This window comes from Talaromyces atroroseus (genome assembly GCF_001907595.1).
Source record: "Talaromyces atroroseus strain IBT 11181 chromosome Unknown scaffold_1, whole genome shotgun sequence".
NCBI lineage: Eukaryota > Fungi > Ascomycota > Eurotiomycetes > Eurotiales > Trichocomaceae > Talaromyces > Talaromyces atroroseus.
Genome location: NW_017971433.1, coordinates 329199 through 342201, shown reverse-complemented (window position 1 = coordinate 342201; position 13003 = coordinate 329199). Strand labels below are relative to the sequence as shown.

Below are 13003 nucleotides of genomic sequence, written 5' to 3'. Positions count from 1 at the left end.
GCTTGATCTTTAGTTCTATATCTAGAATCTATCTGTATTCTTTCTTCCTTTTGAATTTGTGCCTGTCCGCCTCTTCCAACTTTTGAACTTCGTATCGCTATGTCGGCCCTCGGCGCGCTTGCCCTCGTGCGACGGGGAATCGAGAATCCAGATGTTGAGCAACCCCCAAACGCCAGCAACCCATTACCTGTCGTCATTCTCTCTCTCACAGTTGTTCTGTTCGCTGCTGCATTGTCGTGTGCCAGCTATTCCCTCGGAAAAGTCGTGACTACCATCGCCGCCGTTGAAGACCCCAACCCCGACGTCTACGTGCGCATCGAGAATGATACTCCTGTCGTCCCCGAAAGCGCACTCGACGATGTAGAGAGCTTGCCTCCGCCAAAGCCCATCACTAGCTCTCTTCGTGCAACAGTCAGACATCTAAATGCTCGCGGTGGTCGCCGGTCTCTATTCCGCGGCATCATTCTATACATTTTGACTGGCATAGCCATCAACGTCGTTTCGTATCCGGCATCAGCAGCCTTCAATATCGTTGGCAGTATCCTAGCAAGATTTGTCGCCGAGATTCTTCTGGCAAACTTGAGAGTGGGTTGGATTCATATCGTTATTTCTGAGCCATCAAAGAAGTCTCTCTGGTCTCGGATCCCCGTGTGGCGGAAGACCGTTGTCAAGATCGCCCCGGCCGCTGCTATTCGCTCCGCTGTTGCCCAGATCGTCACCTTCGTACCGATTTTGATCGCAAATCACAGTGGTATCTTCTCGAACGCTTTGGCAAATACACCCAAAACATCCCTGTCCGGTGGTTTCGGACTCGTCGCGCTCCACCTTGTCCTATACGTGCTCGTTCAAATGCCTGCCGAAGTAACTTTCATTCGTGTTGCTGCTTCCATGCTCCCCGAGGACGACGAGTCCATCGTTCCTTTCGACCGCTCCTTTGGTGGCAAAGTCACCCCGGAAATCGTCGGAGGCCAGGGTAAAATTGGCATCGTGGACGCTTGGCGTTCATTTGGCTGGGGCTCACGCATGCGTTTCTTGAGCGTTGTAGGAAAAGTCTTTCTTGTACAGGTGGCCCTCGGCGCCGCGTTTTGGCTCTTGCTGGCCACCGAGCTCGTGATCATCTCCTCATCAAACTGAGCTCAACACTTGTCAGCTCGTACTACCTGCGTTCCTCCAGGACCTGAGCTATCATCGGGACCGGGTGGAGGGGATATTGTGAAAGCCAATTTGCGTTTATGTTTCTGTTCCTGATCTTGTTCCTGCATCTTGTTGTACCTATGCATATCGAAGTAGAAATGATATCAGAATACACATATCGTTCATGACCACTAGAGATAGTACGTATCCTTTCCAAACAAAAGTCCGGACGCTGTGGCGGGAATAGCCTCAGAAGAGGATAAAAGGTGGCGGTGGGACTCGTGCCGGACCCCTCACCTAATCTAATCTCCGTCATGCTTTCTCCCTACAACCTCATCTTCTTCCCCTCAAACCCAACTCACATGTCCACGACATATCACCTCGAGTAGATTATTTCTTTCTCCTTTCTACCCAAGTTTGACCAGGCATCGCACTGTCCGTCACTTCCTTCCGTCTCCGCCGCCGCATATCCAGACTCCAAGAATAATGGCGACCACAGCAGCTGGCCGCATGCTCACCCGGCAACTGCAGCAAATGCAGTCGGACAAAGACATTCCGGGCATCAGCTGTGGTCTTGTTGACAGCAATATATTCGAATGGGAAGTCATGCTCATGATCTCGGACGACTGCAAATTCTACGGCGGAGGCTTCTTTCGAGCCCGCCTCGCCTTTCCCCCGGAATATCCTCACATGCCGCCGAAAATGAAATTCGAGACCCCGATCTTCCATCCCAATATATACCCGTCTGGCGAGGTTTGCATATCCATCTTGCATCCGCCCGAGGAAGACAAGTACGGCTATGAGTCGGCGGCCGAGCGGTGGTCACCCGTGCAGACACCAGAGACTATTTTATTGTCGGTGATTTCGATGCTGTCGAGCCCCAACGACGAGAGCCCGGCGAATGTGGAAGCAGCAAGGCTGTGGAGGGATGATCCAAAGGAATTCAAGAAACGAGTCAGGAAGTGCGTTAGGGACAGTCTTGGGGAGGACTAGTCAGGTCAGCATATAAAATCTCTGTCTATTTTTTTTTAGCCACTCTTTACAACATACAAGGACAGCGGTGCAATGGTGTTTTTTCATTCTCTCCCTTTTTTTTATTTTTTATATTTTTTCATCCCTGTCAAAGTCTTTTTCCTTTTGATTTGGTTCCCCGATGACTATGTCGGCATGCGTTTCTTCCTCAACCATCTTCAACAGTGATTTGTCTTTAGATGACATGGTGTCCAAGAATCACAGAGACGGATCACTGCTTTACTTTGCAGCTTCCGATACCTCGTGTAGCCCTCGGACTGCGAGATGTATATTCCTAGCGTGGTATATCAAGCATGACACTTATATTGAAATGAAGACAGTCGCAACTACACTCAACAGAAACAGTACCTAGGTAATTCAACCTATAAGAATTCATCTGTAGTCTATTTAATTTCTTTATATATAAGATAACAGCGAGGTGTCTTTGCAAAGGGGGAGACTTAGTTTTGTGCGTAAAAATGTGCCAAGCCTTTCTCTGCCTCAGGTTGAAGAAGGCATCCATGCTTTTTCCCGTTTCTCTTCTTCCACTTCAACCTTGACAATGACCACAAAATGTAGACAGGACTCCAAAACGCATATTCCACAATGGGAGACGCTATCGAACTGAATCTTTCCCCTTCGTGCTACAATTGCCTAAGTTGGTCTAGCGACGGCGAGCTTGCAGTAGCAGCCGGCGACTCCATTCATCTACAAGTAAGTATGCTTCACTCTTCTTTACGCATTTTCGGAACTCGACTGATCGTACCTAATCAGCTCCCTCAATGGAAACCAAAATATGTCCACCCCCTTTTTGAAAAAGAGAAATCCATGCCATGGACATCAGCCAAGGTCCGGGCCAATGTTTTCACCAATAAAGAGTGGAAAACCGAGTGGCCGTCTGACAGGGATTCCTTCTCGATCGGAGCAGAGCAATCACTAAGTACCGTGGCTGCGCTGGCGTGGTCTCACCAAGGTCTTGGATTGCATCGGCGATGTGTGCTTGCTGTGCTAACATCCAACCTCGTGTTATCATTATATGAAGCAGACGGGCAGAGGAGAACCTGGTCCCGCGCTGCTATTGTCAACAAAGCTCTTGAAAAATATTTCCGAGCGAAAGTAGAGCGCTCCAGGGACAGCCCAGGAGAGTTTCTGCGCAAGACCAGGATTCGCTCTTTCACTTGGTGCCCCCCGTTGAAAAACATCCAACATGACCGTGCAGATGTGCGATGGGGTGAGCATATACTTACAGTTGCGACAGATGACAATGATGTCGTTCTGATACGTGTAAGACGCAACAACTCATCTTCAGGGCCCACTACTAGCCAGTACTCTATGGACGTGATTGCCCGCTTCACACTAAACAATGCCGCTAGGAACTACAGCATGCTCCCCAAGGGGTCACTGTGGGCAGGTGCTCTAGAGTCGAAATCTAGAATATTACATATTGCATGTGGTCCATGGAGCAGAATGGCCGAAGAGAATAGTGGCGGAGAGTCGAGGGTGACTTTTGGGGCTCTGATTGCACTTGCGCTTGGCTCTAATTTGCATTTCATTCATGCACAGGCCAGTCTGATTTCTGGAGACGATCTGACAGTGTCAATTGAAGGACAGCTCTCCTACTACCCAAATATCCCACATTCCGAGCCTAAGACGCTAGAAGATATCAACTTCACCGGTCCGCTGAGTTGGATCCCTATAGTACGTATATCTTATTGACTTTCGTACGTGAATCCGATGCTGATGAGAGCAGGATGCTTCGAGGCTATCACTAACCGTAGGCTCTCTCGGCGGGCGAGTCACACTTCGTTTCGAAAACAATGCGTATGACAAGTTACTTACACGGACAGATCACGAAAGAGCCAATATCGCCTTCCATCAGCGATCATTTGAAGAGAGTAAAGGCTATAAAAGCATTGGGGCTATGTACTCCCAACACAATGAGCCTATAACAGGTATTAACCCTGATAGACAATATTTCTAGCAATCAAGACTAAAGAAACAAAAACAGGAATTGTAGCTCCGCAGTCATTAGTGAATGCTAATGATAATCGCTCGATGTATCTAACGACTCTTGGCCTCTTTTTGGAAGCAGTTCCTCTCTCTACGATTGGAACTCCCTTGGAAGAGACTCTCTCAAGAGTCTACGCTCCATGGACGACCCATATGGAGCGCTACCGACAAAAATACGACATTCAATACGAACTAGGCGACATGGCTATTGTGCGCACATGGGGTCTCAGCACATTCGATGGCTGGACAGCCGTCGCTTTCACAATGCATCCCGGCGACGTCCTTGAATACACGACCAGGGCCGAAGAGAACACCATTATAATCTTCACGCACCCAGATCCCAACGCGGTATTTCCCAAACCCGCAGAAATATCCGACGAACTAACAGCAACGAAACGCGCGGAAATCCTACAATACATCCTCTCTTCAGCCAACAAACTTCGCTGGTGTGACCTGCGCTCCGCCAGACTCGTCTATGCAGCATGCGTCTACGCCATCAACTTGCATTATCATTACCATGCTAAACAACACGACCTCCTCCGCCTCGCGCGTCAAGCACTCTCACATCTTTCCGCCGTCTTCAACCTCCCAATCACCGAAGAACTATCATACTGCGATTCCGAACAAGATACTACCGCCAGCAGTAACAACCCTCTGGGCGCCACGCCCAAACCAGCATCCCTACTAGAAGGGCCAGGGGGCTGGATCTTCGAAAAATGCCAAACATGCTTCCGCCGCAAAAACGAGAACGTCGGCTTGAGCTGGCAAAATCCGAATACAGCCATATGCGGGAATGGACATGCTTGGAGTGCGTTCCCAATTTCCCTCATTTTTTTCTTCCTTCCCCAGAGAGACAGATATAGTCTTTTATACAAATAGATATGCTAATATGAACACGCAGATCGATGTGCCTTGACATTTCTCGCCATCCAACAACCATACACCTCCATGTTCTGCTCAATATGCGACACTAGCGTGCTCTCGAGAGACAAAGGCGTCAACTACACACTAGAAGGAATCAATCTATCAACAAATTCTCAGCAGCAGCAGCACGAACAACAACAGCACAATGATGGATCTGAGACGGACAATGCTGTAGCCGAGTTTGATCCAAAGAGGAGGGAATTATATGATCTCTTATATGACAGATATGATACTTGCGCGTATTGCGGTGGGAAGTATCAAGATGAATGATCATTTACATACTTAATATCATATCTAGCCTTTAATCTCAACGTTGTGAACACTAATTGGATGACGCAAAATAAAGGGCACCTTCTATAAGCATCGTCTCGATAGATAGACGTCACAATATCTAGTATTTACCCAGGTACCTAATATACCAAATCTATGTGCATCTGCCTGGCGAGTCATGTATATTACATATTACTTATTTCATATAAGGGGACCAATTTCCAATGGTACTTCCATTACCGGCGCACCAGCACTTTCCTTCTCCCTCCCGCTCTACTTGGACAACGATATCCATGTTTTTCTCCTTTAAGAACTCGACTGTTCGTTTCCGCACGTCTTCGAGATCAGCGTTGCGCGAAGCTATGATGTGGATCGTGCCTACAACTTTGCTTTCGGGATGGGAATGGGAATGGTCGTGGTCGTGATGATGATCGGACTCACAATGAGTATGCTCATGATCATGTTCATGATCATGTTTATGATCGTGGCTGTGGTCATGGTCGTGGTTATGCTGACCGTGAGTATGGCTATGGCTATGGCTATGTCCATGTTCGTGCCCATGGTCGTGTCCAGCCGGAGCTGCGCTGGCAGTGTCGTCCAACCAAAACTTAGGCACTGTGTACCCTACTACTCCTCTCAATGTACTTACTCCAGCGAGAGTATCTCTCAGGTTGTATTCCACGTCTGCTGGCAATGCGAGAAGCAGTGATGAGGCAGTGCTTGATACAAGCGGAACGGCAGACGCAAAGATCAGAATCGCGATGAGACAAGATGCGAGAGGATCAAATCCTGACCAGCCGTAAAAGTGCACGAGAATCGTTGAAATGACAACCGCCACGGACCCCAGAGTATCGGCCATGATGTGTAGGAAGATACCGTGCATGTTCTCATTGCCATGTGAGTGGCCATGGCCATGGCCGTGACCACCGTGCGAGTGAGCATGCCCGTGGTCGAAAGCCATAATACCAACGAGATTAACGGCGAGGCCAGCAATGCTGACGACAAGGAGTTCCTCAATACGTCTCATTTCACTACCAGAGCTGAGTCTTTCAATTGCCTCATATATGATTTCCACGCTGATGATCATGAGAAAGACCCCATTGGCAAAGCCTGATAGGGTGTCGACCTTGCCGTAGCCGTATGGGAAACGCACACTAGGAGGCCATCTGCTCATGACAGAAGCGGATAACCCGACGACAAGAGCGAGACAATCAAAGAACATGTGGATACTGTCACTAAGAAGCCCAAGAGATCCGGTAACGAATCCGTAGGTCAATTGTATGAGCATGAATCCGAAGTTCAGGCTACTTTTAATTAGCAGGTGTGATCACTACATTCGTAGGAATATCACCAGACTTACCACATGAAGTAGAAGATCTTGCGCGAGTCTTCCTTTGACAAAATGCTGTGTAGAATTGGCCATGACTCCCCATGCCGAAGCAGGAATTTCGTTACAGATGACATTTCGGTCTTGGCAGGTGTAAGCTCGCCTGGCTTGGGGTTGTCGAAAAATGCAGCAAAATAGCAAAAAGTCGCCAAGATTGACCAAGACAAATGTGCCATATGGCTGGTTTCTTCATGAGGCGCGGCACTTGTGAAGACAACAACGAGTGCTGTTGCAATAAAGCCAACTTTCCGACGCGACCGTAGCCCGTGAGGTGATGATAATGCGAAGGAGAATGCAAAGATAATGGCGACAAGTGCGGCAGTAATGAGGTCAGATATTCCAAACGATGTCTTTGCCATATTGAACGGCGACACTAGAATACAAAGCAAACTAAGAAGGCCTCCAGCAGCGAGAGTGAGCTGGATATCCTCCGAAGATGCGACTAGAGGGCTGCTTAAAAGGGCAGACGCTTGCTGACTGGTGAGGGCTACAAACCCACCCCATAGCCGTGGGACTGAATCGATATCTGGTTTCTGTACTGCGGGGATGGAGTCTCTTGGTGTTGCGACAGGGGGACGAAGGACAAAAATCGAGATCATTAGTGCGATATATCCGCGAAATGGCTGGGTATCAATGGGGAAATCATAGCCAAGGACATGCAAGACCAGAAATAAAGATAATACAAATAAAGCAGCCTTCTTGTTACCAAGCTTTTCAGGCAGCTTGCCGCCTTGACCCTGGTGTTGAAAAACGGATGGAACGCCTGCTGCATAGCTCAAACTCAATGCGAGAGCAACTATTGTACCACCGATGACCATGCCTGCATATATAGGTAGGGCTAAAGACAAAACACGCAGGAGGCCTTTTCTTGCGGAGTTCACGTTGAGCTGTAAGCCTGACATGTTCGGGAGGCTTTGATTGGCGCGTTGACGGCGAAATAATGCTAGGCCACCGATTGAAAACAACGTGGCAGAGGTCAACACTAGAGCGCGCCACCATACAGCATCTACTGTGGTCTCTGGGGAATATGTATTCATAACCTTCTGCTTGGCAGCTGCTACCTTCAGCATTCGCCAGACTTTGTGCGATGTGGGAGCAGTGTACTGTCTCATGTACCATGACAGCACTGACCATGGAATTGCCGTCAATATCCCAGTTGCAATCTCATAACTGCAAAAATATCAGTTGCATGATCTCCAGTTGCCCGATGTCTTTCGACTGACCTTAATGGTGCATTTTCGGACGTCTGAAACGGAGTGGCATAGGCATCCGAAGCTTTTACACCTGCCATTGGCGCAGCGTCTGAGCCTTGTATATACATAGCAGATGAGCTACCTGCTATTGAATGCGAATGCGAATGCGAATGCGAATGCGAGTGCGAGTGCGAGTGCGAGTGCGAATGGCCATGGCCATGGCCGTGAGGATGGAGATGGGCATGGGTATGGTTGAGCCCCGAGAGTGTGTCTGATTTATGGCTATGCCCATTGGCATGCTCCGACTCATGATGATGGTGGTGGTCGTGTCCATTGGCATTATATACAGCAAGTTCTGCATTCCCTTCCATGGGGGTTTCGACCGGCAGTGGCAATGTAGGCGTTTGCGACCAATTGCCAGACCGCATGTGGCTTCTCGGAGGCCGTCGGCTGTGTCCGAAAGAGCCTGAAGGCACTTGGGCGAGCTCCGGCATTGTAGAGGACGCCGGCATCTCTGTGGCCCTATGCAGAACGGTATTTCGGACTGGCTGATGCACCGTGCTATCTTGTCGACATGGGTTCGTTAGAAGTTGTCAACGGTTCGTCCGGCGCGGGGGGCGTGCAAGCGTGCCTCGGCTGAGAAAACAGCAGAAGACGGTTCTTAGGGGAAAGCCGACAAGCTGAGTTCTTCAACTAGACGAACATATCCTTCATCTATCCCTCAGCGACAGAGGCTTCGGAAAGGTGAAGATGGAGCAGCGCGCAAAAGCCAAAAGGCGTACGTTGGCAGTTCCCGCCGGGGGAAAGTGCGACCCAATCAGTAGCTTGGTCGCCACTAGTGCAGGAGCTCCACGTCGATAATTTCGATAAGACATCGACCGCAGAACACACAACAGCCGGGCTGTTGAACGCTTGGTGTTTTTGATACTTGGGCTTGGTGTTTGTACCTTGTGCTCTATGTCTCATAGTTGTGATGCCCCGCTTGGCCACATTCCTTCCATCTAAACGCCAATCACAGACTTACAGGCGATGAACCGCAGTCATGATCGAGCAGGCCATCAGCATCGCTTTTTGGCTGTCGAGCCTGCTGACGGTTATTATTGTTGCTTTGCCGTCACAGTATATCCCACAGTCGGCACGAGGTGATAATCGCAAGGAGAAAGTCACGGCCCAAATCCTAGTTCTGGGAGATATTGGACGCAGCCCGCGAATGCAATACCATGCATTGAGCATCGCTCGCCATGGAGGCCACGTTGAAATAATTGGATATCATGGTAAGCAATTGGCAGTGTTCTCTTTCTTAGGTGGACGGGACATAATCACCATGCTAACCCCGGCGGTGTTTCTAGAATCCGATCCTCACCCCGAAATCACGTCCAATGCGAATATTTCAGTTGTGCCTCTTCCTCCGCATCCTGCTATTCTGCAAACAAACAACAAATTCCTCTTCCTCGCACTCGGCCCTCTCAAAGTTCTATTTCAAATTGCAAGCTTGTGGCTTTGCCTTGCATACCGTACAAGGCCGGCGAAATACTTGCTTGTTCAAAATCCTCCATCGATCCCGAGTCTCGCACTCTCTTCCATTGTTTGCTACCTCCGACAAACAAGACTCATAATCGACTGGCACAATTTTGGCTATTCGATTCTTGCCCTAAAATTAGGTAACCAGCACCCGTTAGTTGTGATATCAAGATGGTACGAGAAATTCTTTTGTGGTGGGGCATTTGCGCATTTCTGCGTGACAAACGCGATGGCTCGCATCCTGAAAGATGAGTTTGGAATAACCGGAAGTCCAATTTTCCCCTTGCACGATAGACCGGCCAGGCATTTTAAGCCAGTCTTAGATGAGGAAGAGAGAACACAGTTCCTACAGTCTCTGCCAGAGTCAACGGCACATGGAGCCGAGCTGGCGAATGGTGATATTCGTGTCCTTGTCAGTTCGACGTCTTGGACCTCTGACGAAGACTTCTCAGTTTTGATTGATGCCCTATGTCGGTATTCAAAAATTGCATCGGCTGAAAATCCTGCTTTACCGAAGATATTGGCAATAATTACCGGCAAAGGACCACAGAAGGAGATGTATCTAAATGAAATTTCCAATCGTGAACACGCCGGAAAACTGCAGAAGGTGACAATTAAAACAGCCTGGCTTAGTACACTTGATTATGCAAAACTCCTGGGTTGCGCATCATTGGGCGTCAGCTTGCATACAAGCAGCAGTGGCGTTGATCTACCTATGAAAGTCGTCGACATGTTTGGAGCCGGGTTGCCAGTTGTTGGCTGGAATCGTTTCGAAGCCTGGCCTGAGCTAGTCACCGAAGGCACAAACGGGCGGGGATTCGGTAGTGCAGAGGAACTGACCTCTCACCTTACGGACCTGTTCGGAAATCCCGCCAAGCTGGAGATCTTGAGAAAAGGTGCTCAGAAGGAGAGCCTACGAAGATGGGACCAAGAGTGGGATCCTGTTGCAGGCAGGCTACTCCAATTGGTTTAGACATGATTGAAGCATCTTCAAACACGTGGGAAATGACATTAGAAAACTAGGCTCGATTACGAAGAAGCCAAAGAAAGGAAAAATGTTATCAATAGGTTTCATTACAATGCATGCATATAAAAGTTTCGTGAGACAAGATCTTTTTACATTATTCAACTCGGTCCAGTTTCTGAACCACAACGGCTGTCGCAGCGCCTCCGCCATTGCATATAGCAGCCACACCGTACTCGCCTGGTTGTAGTTGATGAAGAAGTGTGGTCAAAATACGAGAGCCAGAACTACCCAGAGGATGGCCGAGTGAAATAGCTCCGCCGAGAGGATTGACGCGGGCATTTTCGAGACCGAGAATCTATATTACAAGGTTGCGTTAGCACTGCTAAGTGGGTTCATAAACATTCAAAGAATGATGGCAAAAACACACCTTTTCGTTAGCCTTGATAACAGCAGCAAATGCTTCATTAAACTCCCATACGGCAACCTGGTCCTTGGTTATACCAGCCCTTTCAAGGGCAATTGGCACAGCCTTGGCTGGGGCAACTGGGAAGTCGACGGGGTCTAGAGCAGCATCTGCAGATGCGACGATGCGTGCAAGAGCGCGGTTTCCGGAGCCGTATTGCTTTGCGAGTTCTTTGTTCGCAAGAACCAACGCCGAAGCACCGTCATTCAAAGTCGATGCATTTCCAGCCGTAACTGTCCCGGTGCCATCACGGACAAAAGCCGGCTTGAGGCCTCTCAATTTCTCAGCCTGCAGGTTCTCAAAACCCTCGTCTTTCGAAATGACTGTTTCGCCCTTCTTATTCTTGACCGTGACGGGAGCAATCTCATCGGCAAACTTATTCTCCTTCCATGCTTGTTGAGCGCGTTGATACGATTGAATGGCATAATCATCTTGTTCCTCGCGAGTAACGTTGTGTTTGGAAGCAGTTTTCTCGGCACAGACGCCCATGTGAAACTGGTTGTAGACATCCCACAAGCCATCCTTGATCAAACCATCTTCAACCTTCAAGTTCCCGAATGCCGGCAACTGACTAGACCGTGGCAAGTAGTATGGCACCTGAGTCATACTTTCCATTCCTCCAGCAACCTGAGCCTCGGCGAGCCCTAATTGTATATTTTGAGCGGCAATGACTACAGCCTTTAGCCCAGATGCGCAGACTTTATTTATAGTAGTGGCTTCAACTGTGTTTGACAGTCCCGCGAGAATGGCAGCCTGCCGCGCGGGCGCCTGGCCGGCGTTTCCCTGTAATACCTGACCCATGTAGACATCTGTGATTTTCCCGACTGGAATATTCGACTTGTCAAGGGCGGACTTGATAGCGACGGCGCCGAGTTGGGGTGCGGAGAGGGAGGCAAAAGAGCCATTAAACTATGCACGTCAGTTGTCAAACTAAGGATACTAATAATGTTCCGAGAAAAACAAAATAAAAGCTTACCTTTGCAACAGGCGTTCGCGCCGCACTGAGAATGTATGCGTCTTGGATCTCCTTGGCCACTGCTCGCGAAGTGCTGAACGACCGGTTCGGCAGATGGGCCGCGTGAAGGGCGAGACGGGCTGTTGCCCTCGATGTTTGCATGATGGGTATCTGGAAAGACAGAGTGATAGTGAAAATTAGTGAGGCAGAAACAAAAACTACGGATCAAGATAATTATAACAGAGAGACGTGAGCGAGAGTGAAGAGAGTGATGGAAGCACGGAGTATTCCGCACGCTTGCCGCCGCGGCTGGCCGAGACGAAATAGCCGAGGCTTTCCGGAGTAGGCATATGCCTAGGTAGGCCAGCTTCTAGCAGTATGGACCTCGATAACTAGAACAGAAAGAATGACATGCTTTTTTAAAGTGCATATTGATATTCTAAGATAGAAAGCTGCTCCAACGGTATAAGGCATCCTCATCTAGCTGAAAGGAGTCCATTCGTATTCGTCAACATCAATATACCTATCCTCAACCGGATCTTCCTCTCCAAAGAAGGAATCTTCATCACTGTCTACGAAAAAGTAACGACAATGACGCCGGATCTCTGTCCAAGTTAAGCCATGCGACCGTTTTTAAATTTCCTGGTTTGATGAATACGAGGGACTATCTTGTTCTAGGATGTGAGCTTGATGATCCCGTTTGACAATCACCTGCAATTCCTTTCCTTCTTCATTCACGTCTAGCAGCTGCTTGTCTTCTTCTACTCCAAGCATTTCTAGGTCTTCTGCAGCTGGCGGCTTCCGCTCAAAGAGCTGATGTGTCTCAGGTTTGAGCACTGTGCCTGGAGCACTTCCGTTTGCCAAAGGTGAGTCTTGTCGAGGTAAAGAGGTGCGAATAGATCAGGTTGCGTACCTCGCCCGGAAGCTGCAGAAGCATGCATGATAATACATGCTGACTCTCATTCTTTTCTTTTGTTGTACCATTTCATTTTCTCTTTTGAGAGTGGGCCATAATACTAAATATCCGGTCGAACTCTTGCAAGAAGCGGGTGTTCGGGTTCTCTCGTTAATTTACAGCATATTTCCACACCCCGTGGCGTTGTCATATGCTAGAATCGTTGTTTCAAACGATTTATATTGCCTTAGTAATAGTAACGAGAGGACTTTT

At 48.8% G+C, this 13003-nt stretch overlaps 6 protein-coding genes across 6 annotated transcripts; 4 read left to right on the top strand and 2 right to left on the bottom strand.

The window, feature by feature from the left end:
* Positions 1–99: 99 nt before the first annotated feature.
* UA08_01197 (hypothetical protein) lies at positions 100–1134 on the top strand (the record flags this gene model as incomplete). The annotated part of the gene is made up of 1 exon (XM_020261524.1): positions 100–1134. The coding sequence occupies one exon, from the start codon at positions 100–102 to the stop codon at positions 1132–1134; it is 1035 nt and encodes a 344-aa protein (XP_020123030.1).
* Positions 1135–1620: 486 nt separating this feature from the next.
* On the top strand, positions 1621–2127 carry UA08_01196 (Ubiquitin-conjugating enzyme E2 15; the record flags this gene model as incomplete). The annotated part of the gene is made up of 1 exon (XM_020261513.1): positions 1621–2127. One exon carries the CDS (start codon positions 1621–1623, stop codon positions 2125–2127), a length of 507 nt encoding a protein of 168 aa, XP_020123029.1.
* Positions 2128–2751: 624 nt separating this feature from the next.
* Positions 2752–5349, top strand: UA08_01195 (hypothetical protein; the record flags this gene model as incomplete). Its single annotated transcript, XM_020261502.1, has 5 exons — positions 2752–2859; positions 2920–3843; positions 3896–4097; positions 4154–4963; positions 5057–5349. The coding sequence occupies 5 exons, from the start codon at positions 2752–2754 to the stop codon at positions 5347–5349; spliced, it is 2337 nt and encodes a 778-aa protein (XP_020123028.1).
* Positions 5350–5545: 196 nt separating this feature from the next.
* Positions 5546–8423, bottom strand: UA08_01194 (hypothetical protein; the record flags this gene model as incomplete). The annotated part of the gene is made up of 5 exons (XM_020261491.1): positions 5546–5709; positions 5791–5956; positions 5999–6653; positions 6710–7906; positions 7960–8423. 5 exons carry the CDS (start codon positions 8421–8423, stop codon positions 5546–5548), a joined length of 2646 nt encoding a protein of 881 aa, XP_020123027.1.
* Positions 8424–8971: 548 nt separating this feature from the next.
* On the top strand, positions 8972–10423 carry UA08_01193 (hypothetical protein; the record flags this gene model as incomplete). Its single annotated transcript, XM_020261480.1, has 1 exon — positions 8972–10423. One exon carries the CDS (start codon positions 8972–8974, stop codon positions 10421–10423), a length of 1452 nt encoding a protein of 483 aa, XP_020123026.1.
* Positions 10424–10571: 148 nt separating this feature from the next.
* Positions 10572–11997, bottom strand: UA08_01192 (Acetyl-CoA acetyltransferase; the record flags this gene model as incomplete). Its single annotated transcript, XM_020261469.1, has 3 exons — positions 10572–10772; positions 10845–11789; positions 11857–11997. The coding sequence occupies 3 exons, from the start codon at positions 11995–11997 to the stop codon at positions 10572–10574; spliced, it is 1287 nt and encodes a 428-aa protein (XP_020123025.1).
* Between the last annotated feature and the right edge of the window lie 1006 nt (positions 11998–13003).